At 34.3% G+C, this 18,150-nt stretch overlaps 1 protein-coding gene across 3 annotated transcripts in view; it reads right to left on the reverse strand.

The window, feature by feature from the left end:
• Positions 1-18,150, reverse strand: part of LOC108369613 (heptahelical transmembrane protein ADIPOR3-like) — a 37,947-nt gene that overhangs the window by 4,097 nt on the left and 15,700 nt on the right. For 2 of the 3 annotated variants that reach the window (XM_017624758.1, XM_017624757.1), the window contains one exon: positions 8,074-8,226. In XM_017624758.1, the coding sequence (XP_017480247.1) occupies positions 8,074-8,226 (153 nt within the window). Of the gene's footprint in view, positions 1-8,073; positions 8,227-16,544; positions 17,131-18,150 lie in introns of those variants that run through there. The other variant, XM_017624759.1, reaches the window with a different exon arrangement.

Raw genomic sequence — 18,150 nt, forward strand, 5'->3', positions numbered from 1 at the left:
AAAAAAAAAAAAACGAAAGCTTTGCAGGCGCTTACAGAGTGGGTAAAAAATAAGAAACGCACCTTTAGTGCCACCAAAACCTGTAATGCCATTTTCAAAGCTTCTCACGTTATTTGCATCGGATAATTTGGGTGTTGAGCTTATTCTTTTATCCACAGTGGGAAAGAATGTACGTAGATCCTTGCCGGTTGCTGGTTTTGTATCCTTTGACGTTTTTTGCTTCTTTGGCTTATCTGGACCCTTGATTTTCATAAAGGTGCCTCCGCAGGACTCCTGATGCGCTGCCCACCATTGGTCGTTTGGGCCCGGGGCCCGGTTCGAGGTACGTTTCACATAGCCGAAAAATGGTGCGCGGTTTGTACAGCTTCCATTGCAACGCCACCAGTGCTGTTTATACACGTCCACTTCATCGTGGAAAGTGTGGTATACCTAAAAAAATCATTTATTTAAGAAAGTTCGATTTTTGCTAAACAAAAAATACTCACTGTTATGTTGGTGCCCGCCACTTTATTTATAGCGTACATGACCTTTTTAAAATTTGGGCCATGACCACCGTTACCTTCCCGAATATTCAAGACAAAACAGTATGCATGTATCATTTCGTGCTATAAGTGAATAGTTTCAGTATTCAATTCAAGTGTATATTTTGGACCACAAACCAACATAGTTTCAACCAAGTCTTTGCGTGGTCTTAACTTTAGCAGAGGTTCGCTTAATCGAATAGTTATATCCATTCCAAAACGATTGCGCCTCGAATAACATATTCCAGCACAGCTATACATACGTTTACTCCACTCCAAAGTTACACATCGCAAGCGACTTTGGAAGAATTTGTCGTCGAAGGCCGAAAACAGCGCAGTAATGTCTGGAGTAGGATCCAACACTTCCCATTGAGGATGAACAAGATTCTGTGTGCGGTTCAAGTACTCCTCGTCTTGATTTGAAGTGGGATTGCTGCGCTTAATTCGCAAGGGTTTCTTTGATGGTGGAGGCATGCTGAAGTTTACAATCTCTGGTTCCTGAAAAATTAAGTAAAGTAAAATTTGAATTATTTTTTAAACATTGAACTTACGCTATCATCGCTATTTGCAGTACTACTCAAATCGATACTCGGCTCTGCATTCCACCGCCTTTGCATTTCCAGCGCAACCAAGAAATCTGGATCATCTGCCATTCTGAATTTTTTTAGCCTTTTCCAAATTTGTTTCACAATTAAATACTTTATAATATAGGCATATTTTTGGTTATACGCATCACAAAAATTGTATATCTGATGAACTAAACAATAGACGATTGACAAATATTTCTGCAAAGTGCGCGGGGAAAACTAGTAGTGGAATGATTAATCGAATAACCGATAATAAGAGACTATTTTCATTCGGTTAACGATTCACGAATTGTATCGAAATCTTCCTTTCGATTAATCGAGCGATTAACCGATTCATTTTGAAAATAATCGAAAAGAAATCATCAAAGCTGACTACTCACACAATAATGAATGGCGCGTATTCTTAGTCCAGCAACTAAGTCGAAACTAACAAAGTTCCAACTTAAATTTAAGTACCAACTTAAAATTTACCTCTATTCATAGTCACATTTCAGACTTCTACTAAGTAGTTTCGACTTAGTTTACGATATAGCAAAACGATTGTGAAAATGTATCGATTTTTCTTTGCGATATTTTGGTAAAATTACATTTTTATTAAATAATGTCAAGTTTGATCATCCGTTTATGTAATTTTTATTTTCATTGCATGATTATGCAAATAAAAATACATGTTTACTGTTTAGGTACGTGTATCTACTTTTAGGTACAACTTTTCGGCAAATAGGTGCAATATGAATATTTGGGGCCGATTACTCAATGTCTGGTTTAACACTAATCTGCGGTTAAACATAGTTACCGACGTTACAGACTCCCCGTTGTATGCATGGAGTCGAAGACGTCGATAACGCTGTTTAACAGCAGATTAGTGTTAATCAGACATTGGGTAACCGGCCCTTAGTATTCATTACTAGTGCTCAAAAATAATTCAGCTATGACGTCACACTTTTGTCAAAATTTTCAAGAGAGCGGTACTGCAATCAGCGCCACTTTCTGTATTCGTTTCACCATGGCTCTCTACCTATTTGCATTAAAGTTCGATACCTTAAAGGGCCATTCACATGCAACTTTCCTCGCTTTGCTTGACAGTTCAAACTTCGACAACAAAGCACAAAACGCAGAAGGTATGCTACAGGGCGGCGCAAAAGTAACCTTGCGATGCGTTGTGCCAAAGTCAAATAAATAGTCAGCAATATTCCGCGTTCTGGAGCAGTGTAGCGTAACATTGTTTATTAACGTGTATTTGGCATGTGTTTACTACACAAATGTCAAAACAGAACTGACNACTTTTAAGTCCGATATTTGCGTGGTGGTCACACGAGGGAAACATAACATGGATAAGTATTCAAAATGTATTATTTGTATTTAGATGATAAATAACAAATTCCTTTATGTAATAAGGGAGCACTATTATATTAAAACGGCCAATAACCTTTAGAAAATGCAATATGTAACCAATATCTCGATTTATTACTACCTGGATCATAATATGCTATTGGAACTAGTAATGTAACTAGTACGAAAGCGACAATTGTCTCCGAACCCGCTGCAGGGTAATTTCTCGTTCTATTTCAACAGCTGACCGATCATAGCATTGGGAACTTAGTTTTTGTTTGCAGAAAATTGTCTGCTTAATAAAATAGCACCAGGTGGACCGAGCTTTGCCCGGAATGCATATATTTTTTTAAAGTTTTCAAGATTTAATTAAATTTCTTACTCCAAAATTTAGGTGGCAACCCTATTCCAAAATACGCTGGAATGAATGGTACATATATATGTATATACAAGAATTGCTCGTTTAATGTAATAATAGAGAAAAACAAAGAAATCGTATACGTGTGAACAAAGTGAAAGCAATGTTTTGAACGTGTAAACGTAAATTAAGCGAACAAACTTAATGCTCAAATCGGTTGTATTTCCAAAACATTTTGGCCTACCAAAAGGTTAATCAAACCAACGAAGCTACCAAAGGATAATGAACCAATCAATTTTGGTCCAATTGGACCAAAACGGCAACGCTGATCCAGTAGGCTGTGTTCGGTCGAAAAGGACAAGTTGTTGAGCCGCACTAACACTGGTGTTGGGTATTCGGTCTGAAAGGACGAGCTCCAAAGCCGAAATTGATATATTGCTGATATCGAAATTAATTATATTGCACATCATTTGATAATATCGGAAAAATGCTTTATTTCTGCACCAGAACAAAATGCAATGTTAAGAACTTTCCCACAACAGAACAAAGTTTGAACGGGAACGAAATGAGAGCAAAAGGTTCGGGAACGTTTCCGTACGGAACAAAAAGCGAACAAACCTCTCGGAATGTTCTCAAGAAGAACAGAATGAGAACGAAACTTTCGGGAACGATTTCAATGAGAACGAAAGTTTGGAGTGCACTTTCAAGGAGGATCAAATAAGAAACAATTTCTGAGGAACTTTTGTTTGTTTATTGTTTAATCATCTTATGCTGCATATGTATATTCATAGTACTATGATATTGCCACAATTAAGGGATGTGGCCAACCTTTTCTAGCTGAGAAGTAACAGATCTCTTCTAAATAGCTAAACGAGAACAAAAGTCTTGAGAATTTAACGTTAAGAATGAGGAGGTGCGTCTTTTTCTTTTCAACTTCCAGATCCTTTATCAAGATCGTTTATCATTAGATTGAACTGTCCATTTATGAAAAAAATGTTCAGTTTCTCTGCGAGAAAAGTTCGTGTCTTAAGTCTTTCGTTGACTTAATTTGCATAATTATATTTCAGTGCTTTTTTGAATAATTTTAATATTGAAACATTTCAAAGTGATGAATGCTATGCTAAAAATTTTGTTCTCGCTTCCATCCTTGCTGAATAGTTCAGAGAAGATTTGATCCCGTTTCGTTCTCAGTCAGGAAGTTCCGTAGACTTTGGTTCCCTAATTATTCTTCGAGAGTAAGTTCCTTAGACTTTTGGTTCCGTTTTGTTCTTTGTCAATACGTTTCGGGACTTTTGTTCCCATTTTATTCTCTTCGAAATGTTCCCAAAAATATTGTTCGCATTTTATTCTCTTTGGTAATATTCCGTTTTATAATTACCATTAAGGACGATCTCGACAATTTTGTTCTCATTTCGCTTTTGGTTTTTAAGCTTCTTGGGAACATAACCACGAGAACGACACTTAGTTTTGATCATAACTTTTGTTCGCGGTCCCTGATCTTAGAACTCGGCAGGTGCAAAGATTTTTTTCACGCCTGAATCGCCGCAGTTTTGCTTAGAAAACTGCAGATGTTTTTATTTTTATTTTTGCATAGTATAGTTCGGCATTTTTTTACTTTTTTACTATGTCATTCACGATATGGAGATACAGTAGCTCTTGCTTACGCCTGCGTGATTCGGTACACGAACTTGAAAATTCTATTGAAATGGACAGACGACCCACAGTTTGACAATAGCACGACCAATGGCACAGCAATCTCACTACTATTCGATTTTTTTTTGTAATCAGAATCTGACATTTAAAGTATTCATTTGCCTCAAGTTTGTCTAGATAAAAAGAATGCTTAAGTTTCGATTTTTAGGTTTCAATAAAACCGTATTTATGATATTGTCAGCTTACAAGGCAATTACGAATAATATTCCAACTTATTATTGGACCATTTCAACAACATTTTGAAGAAAAAACACTCGCGTAGGTACTTCTCCACTAAGACACTGCACAGGTGCTAACCTGCGTTTAAATCATTGAGCAGTTTGACAAGTTTGGTTTCGAAGGGCTGTCTAATTCACTATGTTCTCTAGTCATTATTACCTGTTTCCAACATAATGAAATAGCTCGATGGAAAGAAAAATGGTTGCAACAACTAAATCATCTACCGAACGTGAATATGCCCATTTTGAGGGTCTTGAAAAATTGTATTATTTGGAAGACAAAGGACACTATGGTGAAAAAGTCATATGGTGACTCAAATAAATGACCGCATGTTGATTTTTTTTTATCCACAACTAAATTATAGGTACAGCGAAATTAGCAAAACTCTGGCGATTTTTGTTTAAGTACATAAATCATTTTGATAATTGTTGAGCTGGTTAAAGAGATGTTTAAAATAGTAGAATAGTTGTGAAATTGGCTTCAACTTGGAAAAAATGGGGGTGAATGTTTTTCGCAATTTACATCTATACTGTTGATATTTATCGACAAAAATCTCATGAATGATTTTTTTATTGGCCGAAAAATCTACATTTTTGGTTTTACGGTTTTTTTTCTAGCTTTATTTTTTTACATGTTAATAAATAAATGAAAATAATACCCTTCTAATCGCTACATTACATACGGCATTACGGTCCATTTCCAGTTTTAAATTGCACTTGTTACATTAAAAAACCGCAAAAGCCGTCACTTAAAAAAAATATATAAAAAATCAGCGCTTGAAACTTGCACTTCATTGGACTAAAATTGCACGGGCTATAAAAATGCATACCTAGAAATATTCCACTGTCTCAGATTAAAAGGTTTGAAATTTTGATGCACATTTTTTTTAATTTTCCTAAATTTTCTATAAAGTTTGAAACTTTGATTTATATGGTATTGGGTAAACCTTGGCCATTATTTTATAGCAAAATAAGAAAAATAACCAGAAAAAACATTGTGAATATAAAAAGAATTAAAACGAAGTCACTTGTTTGAGTCATTGTATATAAACTATTTTCAAGACGAAAAAAGATCTTTCGTTTAAACAGTCACGGACTTATTGGCCCACCAGCGTAATAAAATAAGCACATAAACTACATATGTATGCGTATATACATACATCTTCATAAACATGCATTTCCTCTGTCAATGCTCGTGCTAACAACACGTGAATTGTGTAAATTAAATTGCCATTACTAAATGCGTGAATGACTTTTGACTTTGTGGCGCAGAACAGTGAAACAAAAAAATATTATAAAAACTTAAGGGCTACTGAAACAGTTTATTTGAATAATTACTATCAGTATTTATTGTGGCTACTAGGCATTTTTTGCATTAATTTACATTAACTGATAATACATTTGTTTAAATTATTTTTTTTTATGGATTTTTTTTGATGGAGCTAGGGAAAATTCCTCTAGAATCTTATAAAACAGTTGAGATCAAACCGCCAACAGATACTTATATTTTCTGCTATCAAGTGCATCCGGCCTGCATATTTACGTAGTAGCTATGTATGGATGGATGTATGTATGTATGTGCTTAAGTAATCATATGTAGATATGCGCATAAATAAGCATACATAACGCATAAGCTTCACAGATTTCGTATTTTATTCGAAATCAAAATTAAGTGTCGATGTCGTCGGTAACGATGTTTGCCTGTAGTTAGTGTTAACCAGACATCTTCTTTCATATAAAAAAGATTGTTTTCATGCGTTATATGGAAGAAAATGCGCAACACCCTCGGCAAAAAAAAATAAAAAATTCTCATCAACCGTAATATTGGGCTAAAAAATACTTAGTCGAGATTTTTCTCAGAAAAGGAACTGAAAAAAATTCAATTAAAATTTGTTGAATGAACTATATTTGCATTAAAAAAAAATGGAAATTTTAGTATGGAAAATATAGATAAATAGAATCGTCAAATCGTCAGGGTATGCATATATGCTGACTTACAGGGTTACGATTCATGAATAATGCAAATTTTAGACCAGTCTGATATGCCGAAAGAAAATCTCTCTAACTTCAAGATATATAAATAAAAGTCCGGTAAATGGGATAGAAGATTTTTACTGGATTCAATGTACCTCTTGCCATTTGTTTGCTATCACGAAAATATACGAATATAGATATAAAAAAAACTCACATAGCACATTCTGTTAATTGGTCGAATTAGTTCGATGAAGTCGGAAATTTTCAACTCAATTAGTTTTAGATGCGGACGTCTAGAACTTTTACATTTGCGGAGTTAAATTAGGGTGTGTTTAAAGCTTTTATATTCCATTTGATTTGCCAAGTATTTGCAACGGATTGTCAAACTTTCATTCCTCGAACGTTAAATGTAGGCAGAGTCGCAAAATTTTCACGTAGAACGAAATAAAAAGTAATACTACCGCATTTATTTAAACTTTTACTATTGGAATAAGTCAAATTTAAATGTTTTTTATATGTATGTTTCATTACAATTCTAAGAGCTTATAATCTGCGCGCATCCATATACAGTGACTCACAAGTGTTCACATGTTGATTTTTTTAAAGCTTTACTCAAAACCATATAAAACGAAGTCTCAAATTTTATACAAAAATTAGGAAAATTCAACAAAATTTCGAGCTGTTTAATATGAATCTTTACAACATTTACAACATCTTAGATTCAGTGCAAGTTTCAATCGGCTAAAAAGTTGCTTTTGCGGTTTGTTTTATATAACAAGTGCAATTTCTGAAAGCTGGCGCTGATTTTTTGACATTTTGCTGCGAACGGTCTTCCGCATTTTATTTCATAAGAAATTCATGATTACATGGAAAAAAGAGCAAAAATCCATCAGCAAACAAAAAATTTTTAAAATCAACTAGATTTTTTAAAGGCTTGAAACTTGCTCTTCCTGAGACTAAGACTGTATGGGCTATAAAACTCCATACACAAAATTGTTGTAAAGATTAAGATTAAAAAGCTCGAAATTTTTATGCAAATTTTACGAATTTTCCTAAATTTTGTATAAAGTTTGAAACTCTGATTTATTTGGTATTGGCTTTTATAGAAAAATAAGAAAAATAAAAAAATAACTTGAAAAACGTTTTGAATACTTAAAAAAAAAATACATGAACACTTGTGTGAGTCACTGTGCATACGAGTAAAATCTATAGAAGGCTTCAAAAAGCTTACCCCGCGTAATATGTGTAACTGATTAACATATGGATCTAAATGTAACTGATTTGCAATAACTTAGGTAAAATTTAATAAACATTTTTTTGAATAAACTTAAATTTATTATTATAAGTGTAAATTTAATCACTGCACTTACTTCTTCAAAATCCAACAGCGTTTTCACTTTCATCAGCTTTTCTGTGACCAATGGATCAGATTTTTCAACCACTGGTGTGCCATGGCCCAAGATATTGGGTTCTTCATTTTCCGGAAAATGTGGTGTATCGGCCACATATTTGAGGCCTTCAAGCTGCAAAGCAAGCAAAATAGAAATTATAAACTGCTCGAACGTGATTAACGAATACTTAAAAATAGCAAATAAAGAAATATGTAGCTACTACATTGTATAAACGTACATTCTGCTTACTACAATATTTAAAAATAGCACCAAAGAAAATGGTACAGAAAATATTTAATAAAATATACGGCTTTATATAATGCACGTCCGTTTGCAACGCTAAAGCATTTCAGTATTTTGAGTTTGCTAAACTAAGCGTTTTTTTTTTAATATACTAGAAATATGATTCTTTAGGCAGTTCTTCAGTATCAGCAGAAGTCAATTTGTGCGTTTCCGCATTTTAGGTTGGCTTTTTTCTTATTTATAAATTTGGTGCACCAATTGCATACATATATGTAAATAGATGCGAATGTACACACATTTGTGTTTACCAGGGTTGTTGCGGATATTATTCTCAAATAAAAGTCCTTTCCGGATAATAAACAAACCGCCTGTCCAAATTAAACAAATTTGGTATTATATGTAAGAGGACTGAAATAGCTTTTAAACAGAAATAACGAACGACCTCTATTTATATTTTTTTTATAATTTAATACTAAAGAAATTCATATACCTAACACAAGGTTTGTTCTATGGTAATTAATTAACATTTCTTATTGAAATATTTTTCAGTATGTGGCTTTCCTCGTTTAGACATTTCTGTTTTAAAGCTATTTAAGTCCTCTTTCATTTAATTCCAAATTTGTTTAATTTGGACAGGCGGTTTGTTTATTATCCGGAAAGGACTTTTATTTCGGAATAATATTCGCAACAACCCTGGTGTTTTCCACACATACGTGCATATGCATATTGCCTGCAGGGAACTAGGGACACGATATCGAACCGAAAGTATCGATATGGTACTCATTTAAAGTATCGTTTTAAAAATATCGGGTACCCATTAATATCGGAATAAAAAGACTCGATATTCCAAATATGATACCAAAAACCAAACAATTTATCTGAATATAGGTCTCGCATATAGGCCGCTGGGGCGTAGTGGTTAGAAGTGCGCAAACCTTGAAAATGAAAAACAGCTTCCCATAAAATATAATCGCCGTTCAGAGTCGACATAAAACTGTAGTCACCCCCTTAGTGCCACAACATTAAGGCCCACGCGACAAATCGGAGGAGAAGTTCGGCCAAACACTAACATATTGTGTAAGCGCCGGACTATATTATTATTATAACACGTAGAGATTGAGGTGTTGACTTAAACACCGAGGCCGTGGGTTCAAATCCCACCACATGGAATCCTAACCATAGTACAAATTTCTGCACTTTAAAGCCCAATTTATATCGGGAAGAATTGTTATTTGCGTGCGTAAAAAGCTAACTCAAATTCCAAGATTTGTCTTGCGTGACATTTCGATTTGACGTTTATGCTCAATTGGCATTTTTGCGCGGCTATGAATTCAAATTTTTCTCGGCAAACTTCTGTAAATTTGACAGAAATACAACTCTGAGAATTCACGCACGCAAATTGATTTGGGCTTATCAAATGAGAAAAACTTGCGTGCGTGCGTAGAAAAATTCTTGCCGGTAATATTAGGTTGAATTGTTAATACCATTATCCTTCACTGAGAAAACAAATATGAATTTTTTACTTGATTACCGTTTAAAAATGTTCGTATTTAAATCAAGTGAAAAGTCTTAACAAAATGGATTTTTCCATTAAACATACACTACTTACATATAATGGAAATATTCAATTCAAATACGGCCGTATTAAAAGGAAGCATTTTTCACTGCACCGATGGCGTTTTGCACGTCTCGGATGCTTTTTCATATGTAATTAAGAAAGTATATGTATACAAAGCATGCACAGCGGTGACAAAACATACACACATACATGGTATGACATAATGCACTAATCGCGCGCTGTGATGTTGATTCAAACTCAACATTTGAAAACACCTTTACATGTATGGCTGTAGCTGAGTGTGCAAAGACGCTTGACACAATTGGTTGCGGCCAAGAGGGTCCGGGTTGAATTACCATCAGACGGAACATAAAATTAATTTTTTTCTTCTTAATTACGAAGAAGTATCTGTGCACTTCACAACCACATATTTGATAACGTATATACTCAAATTTAAAACGAGTTGGGTTGGTGCTCTTTCATATGCGTATTTTGTTCAATTTAGCACGTTTTTTTCTAATTCTAAAATTATTTTCCCTCCGTGTTGGAATGTGAGTTTATGACATTCGATACGATACTAGGGTTCTGGTACTCGATTCCAAAAAATATCGTTTTAAAACTATCGAGTAGAAAATATCGGTATCGAGTGCCAAAAGTATCGATGTGGTATCGTATCGTATCGAAATTCGTGTCCCTGAGGGAACCCCGAACTAGTGAACCAAATTTCTCCGCATTAGCTTTTTTATCGCCAAAAACGCAGTCAGAAGCAGCGAAATTTAATTTAAAAAAAAACTATTTTATTATTCCTTTTAAAACTACATACATATCGCTAGCTAAGAATCAAAAGCTGCAGCTAGGTCCACTTTTTCTAAAATTATATTTTGATGCAAATGCTCCGCTTTCTAAAAGACCGAACTACCTACATATTTTATTTTCTAACCATTTTCGTTTCGTTCTATGTATATAGATCTAAGGTCACGAATTTAGGCTATTGACTCAAAGTGATTATAATGACGCTATGATGGAATTCCATCATATTACATACAAAAATTTTAGTGAAACTAAAATTTTTTTTACATAAATACCTGTTCTTGCAGAAACTTGCAAGTTAGATGAACAGCTGAAGTGTTATCCTGACACAGTTTATTGATTTAACGAATAACTACTTAGTTCTTACGAGCTTAATTAGTCACATTTTATCATTTTTAACTTCCAACCCATCAAATTCAAATTTGTGATTTGCGTAAATTCCTACCAGCTGTTTTTGATCAGGTGTTATCCTGTTGGCAAAAATTTTTTTTCAGAAGAAACAAAGAACTTACCCTCAAAATGAAAAGTCGCTTTGCTCTCTCAATTTCCCCAACTTTGCAAGTTTTTTGCGAACGCGAACGCAACTATTGTAAACAAAAACAACCAGCGTATATATACATATGTAAATGGAAGTATGTGGAAGATCACAACGCCAACAAAACAATCTGAATTTACAATAGAATGCAGTCGCAACAATAAAACAAGAAAAAAAAACACAACAATAATTATTGCAATAACACATAATAAACTGACTATGCATTTATCTAATGATTTTACGATATTGCGAACACTTACACTTTGGGCTAAATTGCATTTTTTGTTTGTGTATGTATTTTTGTATGCGCGTGAGTACTATATTGACAAAATTATTTGTTTCTACATATTTGAGCGACAAAAATAAACAACAAACAACAACAAGTATCGTTAACGATTTGTTTACATTTCGCAAAATTGCATCCGCGTCGCTTTACGTTGCGTCGTTCAATGACGTACTATGTATTATGCACATGTGTAAATATGTATGTAATTGCAGCGACTATGAAACATCGCGTATTTGCCATATTATGCATTTACACTCAACGCAAAAAGTCTATAGTACTATAAGCAATTGCTATATAAATAAAAGTAGATAATAAGTAAGTAATTGAGCTTTGGAGGCTCGTCGCTCAACATGTTCATAAGCAACTCAACTACCAACCTCCAACCGCACACTTCGTTTATCTTTTACACTTTTGTTGCATTTGAGTGCAAGCGCATTTACGTAAATCTAAATGTGTGTGTAATTGCACTTAATATGAAGCTGCGTACACATACATATTTGCCAGTCAATTAGCGGATAATCTACGCAACACTTTCTGTGAGAGGCAAACAAACGGCAGCGTAGGCCAATAAATGCAAAACTGATTGCCCAGTAATGTGACAATACTCATACAATTGACACTGAAAAATCGATTAGGCTTAAAAATGCATTAATATTCAGAATCGTAAACGTATGCTATGGCACTCGAGTAGAAAAATTATGAAAGAATAGTTACTTCAGTATGTTGAAGAGCGCATAGCAAAATATACTTCTACGGGTATGTATGATGATGCATCCATCCATTATCTCATTCACGTTAACATTTTAGTGTGCTTTTATCAGAGTTTGTGAACAATGTCAACCAAATTGCAAAATTTATCACCAATTAAATTGTAGTCAAATGCACTTTTTTCGTTCTTATACTATTTTGTAAAATTGCAATATTCTACCCAGGAATCCCATAAATGCATGCAAAGTTACATATGTAGATAGTTTTGTAAAGACATTCGCATACATAGTATGTGCAAGTATACATGGACTACATATTAGTATTGTTTTGTGAAATTATAATTAATTTCCGTTTCCTGTACATAATACATTAGGGGTATTCTCGTAATCTTGCAAAGCCGTTGCACGTTGCATAACTTGCAAACATACTACAACAAAATACATGGGAAACAAAATTTCATATATGCAAAATATGCAACGTCTAAACCAGAGGTTCCCAAACTTTTTTCTCGTAGTCCACTTTCAAAATTTTACTGGTTTCGGTGGAGCCCTGCAGATACATTTCTACCATATTCCCAAAACTCGCCGAAAAAAGGGGATTTTAGATCGAAAGATGGAAAATTCAAGTCTTAAAACTTCTTAAACCAGAGTTCGGAAATCCATCAAAATACACCCTCGCTCTGATGAGTTTTATTTTTTAAGAGCGCTCCAATTTCAAAAGCTCAGAGCACTAGAGCGTTATTTACTTTCTCTTCACTATAAACTACTCACATATTTGGCTCACTATTAAATTTGCGTTAGGAGTAATGCCAGCGACGGGCAGAGAGAGCTTTTACTCTGCTCGCGTCTATACAAAATATACAGAAAGCTTAAAAGAGCTTTGCCCCCGGGCAAGGCGGTGCTCATCTCCGGTATATGCAAAAGAGTTTATTCGTATTGACGGCATCATTTTGATTTTCATCGCTCCATATTTTAAAGTGATGCGAAAAATACTTATCACTCACGTTTTTAAACACATAAAACTTTTAATTTAGAAACTGACAATAGAGAAAAGATCGAATCTATAGACAAATCAATGAGAAATAACCAAGCAAGCGGCTCATCAAATTTAGAGCGTAAATTAAGTTATTTCTCAAAGAGCGCTCCCTGCTGCATTAATGAGTTTATCAACGATTAAAACTACTCAATGATGAAATCTAAATAACCAAAAGAGACAGAACGCTCTTATAAGAGGAGTAATATTTTGAGTGGCATTGGAGTATGAGGTAAATATAGAGGCGAAAAGAACTGAGTTATATAGATTCAGTTAAACAGTGCTCTTCCTTTTTTAACCCACAAAAGATAAAATCAAAACTTATTACACTTGAATTGATTGAAGAGAGGAAGATGGAAGCTGGAAATTAGAGCTAAATATAAAGACTATCTGACCCATGTGCCGGCCTAACTGAAAAATAAATAAATAAAAATAAAATAAATTTACAAAGTTATTTTTTCGCATAATCTGTCAGGATTACATGAGAACCGTAGCTCCTAGAAATTTTTAGACAAAAAATCTGAAAATTAGAAGGTTAAAGCCTCAAAATGCTGTTTTCAAGACTCAATAAGACCATTTCACCGAAATACAGCCTTTCCAAAATCACCGAAAAATTTTGATTTTCATTTCCTCCCTTAATTTTTTGGGCAGTGCGTACTTGCGTACTTTGGTAGGTAAAGCCAAGCCAACATTTTTTTATTATTTACGAGGTATCGAAGGCGGATAAATTTGCGTGGACCCCCACTTAAAAATCGTGAGCCCCGTCGGGTCTCCTGTGGACCGCTGGGGGTCCACCTGGACTACTGTGAGGATTACCGATCTAAACCCACGTTAGCTGTTTTGTTGTTAGAATTGCTACATACATACGAGTATTTCTCTCATTTCGCTCACTTCATTTTTTTTGCTGTGTCTTGTTCTTGTATTTGATATAGAATTTCGCTGCTTGCTATCTGTGCACGCTACCAGTTTGCAACGGGGTGCTCTCGCACTCTTCCAAATTTGAAATAATATTTTGGCATTTCGTAATTCGTGCATCGTGCAAGATTTCGAGAATACCCCTATTGTACTACTCTTTGTACTATTCTTTTTTTGGGGAAACAATTTGTCTACTCGGGCATCACATGACATTTTACGGAACGATTTGTGTGATAATGCAATCTTTAAAATTTAATCACAGGCTGTTATGCATTCGTTCGTCCAATTATTTTTAATGAACAAAGCTTAGAGATTATCTGGATGAACTATAAAATCCGACGAAGTTTTCACTAAGAGATAATGCCGATCAAGCCATGTAGTTGTTTTCATCGTCCTAAACAGATAAATACTTATGTATACATATTAGGGTGGTCCAAAAAAAAAGTAAAGTCGGAATATTAATTTCACCCCCCAGGATTGTTCTATACCGAAAAAATATGCCCGTATTTTTTATTTTGAAATCAAAGTATTTAGAGGTCGCTCAAAGCGCGCCTGAAGAAAAACAGTTTTCCGATCCAAAAATATTGATTTTCAAAAATTCTATACCATTTCTACGAAAAGTTGTTTTTCCCATATAAAATACATGGAAAACTTTGAGCGATCTCTAAATATTTTTTGATTTTAAAATAAAAAATAGGGGTGTATTTTTTTCGGCATAGAAAAATCCTAGGGAGTGAGACATATGAAGATAAATTCACACATTTCCGCCTCCGAGAAGATAATTAATAGCCACTAGGCTTGATTTAAGCACGTAATATCCGCATATGCATCTAAATATATTCCTGTCATTATAAATCGTCTAAAAAGCACTCAAGAAACTCAAATTCTTATTCAGAGTACAAAGATATGTATTTAAGCACGAATAAAGTAAAACAATTTATAAATTCAAACTCTTTCAGCTACGCCAAAAATGGTGAAATACGCTGGCGGGGATGTGTCTTTTTTGCCATTTTTTGAAGAACATTCAAGAAAAATTGCAATGAAAGCACTACGATGTTCTACCAAAATATTAAACAAAGAATTTGACTTGGGTTCACTGAATTTCCTCATGTTTTCAACACTTTTATGGGTTGTTGTGACCGTAAAAAACTATATTTTAAAATAACTAACATTTATGGAACTTTTGAAAAGGGCTTAAAAGCCCCCATTATGATGAAAGTTTAGTTATACAAAATTTTAATTCCATAATTCTCTTGGAGTTCAACTTCAACTTATAAAAGCTTACCAATGTCTGGACTTAGTTTAGTTAAGGTTCTAAAATGGCTGTTCCTCTGAGTGACAAAAAATCCTTCAAATTGATGGCGATTTTACAACCTTAGTCCCGAAAGTTTAGTTTTATTTGTCCTGTGACTACAGTTTTTTGAGTTGTTCCTTAGTAGAACTTCTAGAAGACTTCAGATTTATGGGTAGATCAGGTTGAAATTTTTAGTACACTTGCATGAAAATAGGCAGATGGCGCTGGAGTCGAGATATGTACATATGTATTTTGAAACTCCATATGTATTTATAGTCGGCTTTGGCTCTATGTTTATGTTATACAAATTTACTTTTTAGACGGCTAAATGAGGAATCGGATTGACATAAACAAAACGTTCTCGAAGTTCAAATAAAACTGAAAGCTGATCATATTTTCCGTCAAAATCGCTAAGGCGGTTACAGCGCCAAATGAGAAGTTACATACATATGTTAAAAATAATAAAATATTACAAAAATTATTCTCAACTCCAAGCTGGCATTCTAAGCTCAAGTTTCAGCAAAATCGGTTCACGTTAACTATTGTTTTCACCTGCTTCCATATAGTCCTAATACTGTGCGACGTAAAACACAAAAAAAAAAATGTAAAAACTAGGCCTAGCACTTAGAAAATGTTTGCAGCACTAGTTGTTTGTATGTTTTTTAGGCCAAAAGAAAAACATATATTTAGTAGGGTATACATATCGAATTTGGCAAACAAATTATGGGACACTTTAATGTAAATAATATGTATGTATGAGATTGCTTATTGCTTAAGTTAATATTGTAGCACGTTTCACTCCATAATAAAAGTGCCAATTTATTTGTCAAATTATTATTTTGGCATAAAAAGTTTATGTATGTTATGTAGATATGTATATATATATATATAGGTAGGTATAATAAAAGTCCACAGATCGTCTGTCTATCTGCAAGTGAATATTTTCCACTTTGTATGCCAATTAAAATAATGCCAATAAAAATGTATGTACTATATATACATACATTGGTATGTATTTTTATATACATATACACTTGATTAAAAAGTCCAGCAAAAACCAGAGTCATACCGTATGCGTGTGATCACTGCATGAATTCACATGTTTTCGGGTAGCACGCTTGGGTTCTCTAGAAGTAGTTATTGTTGTAATCGTTGTCACTTCCATCGTTTATCAGCACTTCGATTTGTTGAACTTACGAGTGTATAGGAAGGGATTTTATTTTTCTCAGCTTAACGTTAACCCGATGCCACGGATATGAAAGTTTACACCTCGGAAATTATTTATTTATTTGTAGAAAATTGAGCTGGGGTGGCGCCCGTTTATATCACTTTTTCAGAATGCAATTTAATATGTATCTACCGCAATTTCACACTCAAAAAGATTTTATTTCAAATCCAACCAAGATTTTGGTATAATCTTCTTTTGAGGCACAGCATAGACTATTTATTTATTTTCCGGCTATTTACATTCCGACAGGTGTATATAAGTATATTGTATTAGCCGCCGCCGATTGATTTAAATAATGCACCCGTTTTGTTGGTCAACTGAAATCCAACTGATCGTTGGTTATTTCACAGAGCAGCGCTTTCCACTTCGACGGTTGTGATCAACAGCTGCCAGCTTGCGACTCAATAGAGCTTTTTTTCACAGCGGGCGTATAGACGCGATCAGTGCAAAAAAAGGCCAATAATAAAATATGCACACATATATATGTATGAACCGTTTATTTTGAAAGTGGCATAAGTCACTTCGTACTTAACGTACTTAAATAATCGGCTACTTGTAACTGAATGCATCTGTAAATCGCTATATCGTCATAAACTAACGCCAAACCCTTCTACCTTTGGTTGATGAAGTTGAACGAATAGCGGACGCGATCAGATACAAATAACCGGTCATTTAACCACAAGACCTGTGAAGTGACTTATGCCACTTTCAAAATAAACGGTTCATATGTACATATATGTATGTACGTACATTAGGGCGCGTATAGCATAGGAGGATTCTCCGTATAATTCTAAGCAAATTTGCGGAAGAAGCTATGGGTCTTAAATCGATTTGCAGCTTGCCGAAATGCGAAAATAGGTTTCGAAGAAACTGAAAATTTTCACTGTTGGGCCTTTTGGTGGAAGTTTTAAGAAAAAGATACATAAGTGCAGAAATGGATTCCTCGTACCAAAAAACTCCTAATAGCATATTTGAATACACAATTTTAGCACTTCCTTACGACACTACACCAAAATCTTAAGAAACCTATTTTCGCCATTTAGCAAACCCCAAATTGATTTTAGACCCGTAGTTTCTTCGGCAAATTTGCTTAGAATTACACTCAGAATCTTCTGTGCTATAGGCGCATAGTCTCCCATACAAATTGACTCGTCCTAATGTACATACATATATACATACATACGTATGTGCAAACATAGCTAGGTACTACCGATACAAAACGAAAATTTCCCCAATCTCAGCAATGCTCCCCAAGCATGCGCGTGCAACAATACAGAGCACAAAAACGCGAATCGATTCTCACTCATTGATCATTCATTGAACGTTTTTCAATCAATGCAAATATTAAAACTACGAATGTTAAGACAGTCCTTTTGTAGAACGATAGATGGCAAAAGACACAAATTACGCTAATTGGTGATCTTCATTATAACAGTATGCATGTACA

The sequence above is a fragment of the Rhagoletis zephyria genome, unplaced genomic scaffold (assembly GCF_001687245.7).
Source record: "Rhagoletis zephyria isolate East Lansing unplaced genomic scaffold, Rhagoletis_zephyria_1.1 Rzeph_scaffold_03768, whole genome shotgun sequence".
Classification (NCBI taxonomy): domain Eukaryota; kingdom Metazoa; phylum Arthropoda; class Insecta; order Diptera; family Tephritidae; genus Rhagoletis; species Rhagoletis zephyria.